The sequence below is a fragment of the Oreochromis aureus genome, linkage group 14 (genome assembly GCF_013358895.1).
Source record: "Oreochromis aureus strain Israel breed Guangdong linkage group 14, ZZ_aureus, whole genome shotgun sequence".
In the NCBI taxonomy this organism is placed as follows: domain Eukaryota; kingdom Metazoa; phylum Chordata; class Actinopteri; order Cichliformes; family Cichlidae; genus Oreochromis; species Oreochromis aureus.
The window spans coordinates 3958505-3965014 of NC_052955.1; the positions used below are offsets into that span (position 1 = coordinate 3958505).

Below are 6510 nucleotides of genomic sequence, written 5' to 3' on the forward strand. Positions count from 1 at the left end.
CACAGTTGACTTTAAACAGAAGTGGAAAACAGAGGAAACAATCTGGTTCAGATGCATTTACATAATTGGAATTACTCTTTGTGATTAAGGCGACAGAGCTGCCTGGAAAGAGTCTACGGGAGGCAACACGTGTGATGATTACTAGTTAGCGATTACTGCATATAGAAAAAAGGTTCCAAACAGGCTAATGTGAGCTCCAACCGTAGAGGACATTTGCATTTTCATGCAGCAAACAGCACAATCGTCAAGCTCATTCAGGTATTTCACTCTGTCTTTAAGCTATTTTTATGGCCTGAACACTGACCTGCCTTTTCATCTGTGCCTCAGTCATCTACAGCCCTTTTCAAGCTGTAAACATGAAAAGGGCTGTAGATGAATAATAATAGAACACTATCAATAATTCCCCCGAGCAATTGTTTAAAAATCTGCACCATTATCACCCATTTGAAATTCTGTCACACCCTTCCTGCGTGGCTTTTAAACCCTTAGCACTCTACAACCATACAGGCCAACAACGACACTAACGCTGCCTGAAATGTGCCTGCAGTCTTCACAGTGCTGCAGTGCAGCAGCACAGCAACAGTATCTGGGAAGATGAAAACTCACCACTGACCCAGATGTAAGGACGACTTCTTATCTCTCATAAATGTGAGGCCACAGACGTAACAGTAACTGACGGAGTACATTTTGGCAGTTAAAACTGATGAAAAGCTCAGTGATGGTGGCAACATTTGGTCCAATCAGTTCCTTTTATTTTGTTTTGTTCTTTCTTTTTTTTCCAGAAAAATCTGAAATGACTGAGCAGTAACACGTCTGGGATATCTTTGAACAACTTAAACTACTCACAAAACTGGGTGTGGTTCACAAGGGACTGGCTGTTTTGTTTGTCTGACACCTTCAAACTCAGTTTACACCTATGGGTATTTTGGATTCAACATAAATGAAATTTAGACCCAGAGACAGACGAAAAGGACATATGGGAGACATCCAGACCCCCCACACAAAGGCCATGAAATGCAAGCTAATGTGAGATCGCTCAACTCAGTTTTACCTGAATGTTCTTCTTAAGTATAAAGGGAATATAGCGCATTTCAAGCATACCAGTCAAGGAATTTGCTTTCGGAGATCAAATCTAAACCAAAAAGGAAAAATGTTAAGAAAAAAATAAAATAAATAAAAATAAAATAATGAAAAGTACTAACAGGTCTTATAGGCTTAAATCAGGCTCATAAACAAATTCCAGGCTATTTTTTTGTGAAGCTGGTGAATGAGCCATTATTAATGTTTTATTGTGACTGAACATTCACTCATGGACAACCTGTTAATGTGAAAGTAACTATGATTCACTCTGACATTTTTTAAAAATGTTGGGATTTTTTAATCTATTGTCAACTTAGACCCAGAATCCATATGAATTTTTTATTTTAATGCAGTAGCTAAACAATAAACAAAATGTGAAATTATCTAATAAATTGTATCATCATTTCAGAACAACTTGTGTATTAAAAACTTAAATAAAATAGCATTGCTCATTTTAAGGCTGATTGCCTCTGTTGGGGGGAATGCGGATATACTTTTTTCATATTTTCCCCTTATGAGAATAAGTTGTTTATCATTAACTCCTCAGCTGTACTGATCCTAAACAAAATGAGAGTCCCCCCCCCAAAAAAAAAAAAATCCTCTTTTAAGGATTTGGTAATGAATGGGTAGAAAAGTAGCTTCATTCAACTCCCTCCTTCTCTCTCTGAGCCCTCCCTGCCCATTACAATTCAGGACCCCCTCCCCCCAAACACACACACACATTAACGCACATTAACACACAGACCCCTCCCTGCCAGCCCCCTGAAGCACACAGGCAGGAGGTGGGTGGGTTTCCCCAACTATTTAAGGAGATTCCAACAGATGGTTGAGTGACTTTCCTCCTGGGGACACTTTGCTCTTTTTCCAAACTTCTTGTCTCCTTCACAACAGACTGGGCTACTTTTGTTTTTCCTTTTCCTTCCCCCAAAATATTTTTTAAAATTTTACTTCTGAGCTTTTTCAGAATTGTGTTTCCTTCTCTTTGGACTCCAGAAACTTCTGTGCTTAATATCCTTGAGAGATCAGACAACAGCTCATTGACTCGGCGAGGACGGTGGAGCTAACCATGCCCTCCGACTTTCTGACACCTTTCCTGGAACTAGATGAGGAGTTCTGCAAGGTGAGAGAGACCCAGCATCGATCGAAAACCTTCATACATGTGTACCAGCATGCCTGAAACACGATCAGCTTGTGCCCATACAAGCTGAATTAGGAGTAAATTATTAAGCTCATTTATTTGTGTTAAAAAAATAAAGTGACAAAAAGCTACAAATTTATTGCCTAATTTAAAGCACAAGTGTGTTTTGAACTTTAATATTTTGTAGAAAATTCAGATTCAGACAGTGTTAAAAGCTGTTCAATCTTTAGTTGTGTTACTTTGTAACTTTACAGTGTCACGTGTTAACTTTTTTAGATTTTGGGGGCTTCATTTAATATTTTTTTGCATTTTTGAAATGTTATTTAATGAAACAGTGACAGGAAAACAGGCTATTTGCTGTTTCTTTTAAATTATGTGTTATTTTTAAATTATTTTTTTAGTGTAACTTTAGAGATGTTTGAGCAAATCCTATTTATTAGACCTCTGGTTTTAGCTGCAACTCTAAAATCTCCTTTCAGCTCCACTTAGCTCCAGCGCTCCAGGAATGCACAGCACTCATCTATTCTTCTCCTCTCTCCTTTTGTGCAACAGAATTTCCGTAGCCTGGAGGCGACAGATGGCTTGTCTACCAGCTCCCAGCAGCAACGGCAGCAGCACAGTCAAAGGGTGCTCGGCTTCCAGCGACGTCACTCTCTCTGCCCTGTGACCCTCCCGAACTCCAAGTTCAACAGCAGCAGTTCTGAGATGACTGAGTCAGCCTGTTGGGGCCTAAATGTGACCTCCAACCAGCAGTGGAGCAGGGAGGGTCAGCTTCCCCGCTCCTCACTCAGCCACATCCCCTTCAGAGTTGACCGCTCAGTCAGCATGATCGAGGGCAACAGTTTGGGAGGCAGAGAGGACAAAGCAGCCAACTTGTCCCCACCACTGCTACTCCCCCCACCTGGCCTATGCATCAGTAACACCTCCATCTCCTCAGCCGCTTCCTCCTCTTCCTCCAGACCCATGCCTCCACCACCACCACCACCACACATCTCCACTCGATACAAGACGGAACTGTGCCGCACATATGAGGAAAGCGGGGCCTGCAAGTATGGTGCCAAGTGCCAGTTTGCTCACGGCATGGACGAGCTGAGAGGCCTCAACCGTCATCCCAAATATAAGACAGAGCCCTGCCGCACGTTCCACACCATAGGCTTCTGCCCATACGGTGCCCGCTGCCACTTCATTCACAATGCGGATGAGCTCAATGCCGGCAATGCTGCTGCGTCTTCACAGAAGCAGAAGCTCAGGCCTCCTCTGCTGCGCCACAGCCTCAGTTTCGCAGGCTTCTCCTCCTCTCCACAGACCTTCCAGCCAGTAAAGGAGTCACAGCCTTCTTCCTTCCTTTTCACCAGGGCCTCCTCTGTCTCTCCTCCTCCGTCCTCCATAGGAAGCCCTGAGCTCCTCTCCCCTCTCTTTCCCGAACCCGGCCCACTGAAGCATTACCCCTTCTCTGGCATCGGTGACCTGGCTGGTGACAGTGGCGATTCAGCTCTGCGCTTCTTCGCTGTGACCGATTCTGTCAGCGCCCGGTATCCCACCTCAACTTTCACACCCAAAAGCCTTCCTTACCTCCTCCCCCAGCAGCCTCCAGCCTCCCTGAATGCCTGTCCCAGCCTTCAGCGCTGCTCCTCAGCTGACTCCCTCTCTGAAGAAGGCTACACATCCTCCTGCTCCCTCAGCTCTTCCTCCAGTGGCACAGAGTCACCGAGCTTCGAGGGCCGCCGACTGCCCATCTTCAGCCGCCTTTCTGTTTCAGATGAGTAGGGAAGGATTTTACTGTAGGGCTGAATTTAATCAGGGATATATAGTCTAATAGTTTTAACTCTATGTGGCCAGTATATGATGTTGGTCTTTTCACAAAGAATTAAGACATTGGGTTTTCTGTTCCCTCTTAAATCCAGCAGAGTACCTATCTTTGTGCATATTGCATTTTTCATCCAAGCAGTTGTAGCACTGCTCAGTGTTCGTCCAGTTTAAGTTGACTCTTCCTTTTCTCTTTTTTCTTTTTGTAAGCTTGTTTTTTTCATGCCGTTGTTACCGCTGTATACTGTTGTATACCCATTTTTAGGGACTACTCTGAGGGTTCTTCACTCAGCTCAGCATTCATCCTTGTGCTGTTCCTGCTCAGAGGGGAATTCTGTGTGAGAATTCCCTGTACCCTTATTTATGAAGGAATTTAACATTAGTGCTGTTCGCTCTGTATGTGACTGATGTGGTGTTGGGTTTATTTGCAGGTCAGTTTCAACAATGCAAGCCTACAGCACTTCTCCAGTCATATTTTGGGCAGTCTAACTGTTTTTATTCAGCCTCTTGTCCAAGACGGTTGAATAACTGTATGCTGCCACTGACTGATCAATTGATTGTATGTCAGCTACTTTAAATGCTTTAGCAACAAAATCTAGCCCAGGTGTAGGCAACCCACTGACTCTAGTTACCAAAGTTAGAGTTCTCCTAACCTACTAGTACTGCTAGCCACGGCAGGTGATATACAGTGTTATAATTCTTACTATAGCCTAACACTTTTTTTTAGCCATATTTATTGCTTTGTGTACGATTTATTGTTCATGTCATGTTTGCTTTGTGATTGTGTTTATGCATTCTTAATAATGCCAGAGAAATTATGCTTTACTTATGCATTCATTTTGTCCATCTGCTTGGTTTTACACTTTCCAATAGCTTTAAGAAGGCTTGCGGAGAGGAGAGGGAAGGAGGACGTGAAACATTTTGGCATTCTGTATTAATGTTGCCTTACTGGCTTATAGGCCTGGCAGAAATCAAGACTCACTGAGCTTTCACGCCACAAGCAGTGCAGTGCTTTCTCCAGCATCCTCTGCCATTTGGTGTCGGTGTGAGCGCACAGCGAGTCTACTCTCCTCTCCGTTAAGCCTCACGTCCTGATCCACGTAACAACTGATAAATCCTGTTAAACATAAAGCAAAAAAAGACCTTGGTGTGAGCCAGCAGTGGCAAATAAAAATGTCGGTACATTATGAGATACACCAAAACCGCCAAGAGAATGAAAACATCTTTTGTAATGTGTGAAAAGTGCGGTAATGTCCTGCATGTCCGGACCGTTGTGTCTCGTGGTCAAAATTGTGTGCTGTCTTCTTCTCTTGTGATCTAAATACACAGGTGAAAGGTGACCTTTGTTTTATAGTTGACTTTAATCTATCCGAGTTGGTTTAATGACAATGTGTTTGGTCGACCTCTGTTGCACGCTAGCTTGCCAAGTCTCTGAGCGGCAGGTGAAATCATGCGAGTTCAAATAAAATTTAGGCCAGATTTTAATTCTTTTTTTTTTCATGAAAAAGGCTCTGACCTGTCCTAACGAGTCCAGAGAGGCTTCTTGTTGCTGTAGCTTGTTGCTGGCTTGACAGCGAGCTGTTTTTGTAACTTTTAACTTAAAGTCTTATTTATTTTGATTTTCAAAGCAGAACCTATATTGTGTTGTTGGATAATGTGTGTTTTGATTTACATAATTTAAGTGCATCTATTGTTTACATTCCATGGGTTATGTTGATATGCTAGCTCTTTATCTTAATATATATGTCCACCTTTATTTCAAAATAAAAGTCCTTAAAAAAATAAGAACTCTGTTTTGAATTTCATTACACTTGTTTCCTTTTGTTATCACACCTTATTAAGGTAAGACTATAAGAATTAGGTCAATTATTTAATGTGTAAACTATGATTACAAAAAACACAAAAGTACCTTATTGAAGACTGATTTTCAGCTGATTGACTTTTCTCCCACACAAACTCCCATCCATACATCGATGCTTGCTAATCATTTACAACAAGAAAGGTTTCTTTAGTTTTGTAAAGCCTCCCTTATCTTCAAAGGCAAATTCAAACTTAAAGATAAGATGGATAAAAGCCTCTCATCTTTATATTTGAACATGAAGACAGGCGATGCAAATATTGGAGAAGAGCTTTAGTGCTGAGTCACACTCAGAAGAAACAACTGGAAGTCTTACACTTACAGTGTTTGTTTTTCTGCATAAAATTTGAGCTACTGAGGTCAAATCCCTCCTCAGTGAAATAAAATTCACAATTGCAAAAATAAAAGCACATGTCGAGCAGGAAATCAATAACGCGAATGTTCGTTTTGGGCGACGTTTTCCCACGAGCATCACTTTAAGATCCTGCCACTGTTTTTAGAGCTTTTACGATCATCTGTGTTTCATTCACAAACAAAAGGAACAAAGATTAACTCTTTCTCCTACTTGTGTTTAGGGAATCTCCCAGCCCTCCCCTCTGTGTGCGTGTTTATGTGTGGGAGTGTGTTC

The 6510-nt window shown here is 42.0% G+C and overlaps 1 protein-coding gene across 1 annotated transcript; it reads left to right on the forward strand.

Moving 5' to 3' along the window:
- Positions 1 to 1777: 1777 nt before the first annotated feature.
- On the forward strand, positions 1778 to 5809 carry LOC116321811 (mRNA decay activator protein ZFP36L1). The gene is made up of 2 exons (XM_031741763.2): positions 1778 to 2200; positions 2771 to 5809. Exons 1-2 carry the CDS (start codon positions 2147 to 2149, stop codon positions 3983 to 3985), a joined length of 1269 nt encoding a protein of 422 aa, XP_031597623.2. The 5' UTR covers positions 1778 to 2146; the 3' UTR covers positions 3986 to 5809.
- Positions 5810 to 6510: the final 701 nt, after the last annotated feature.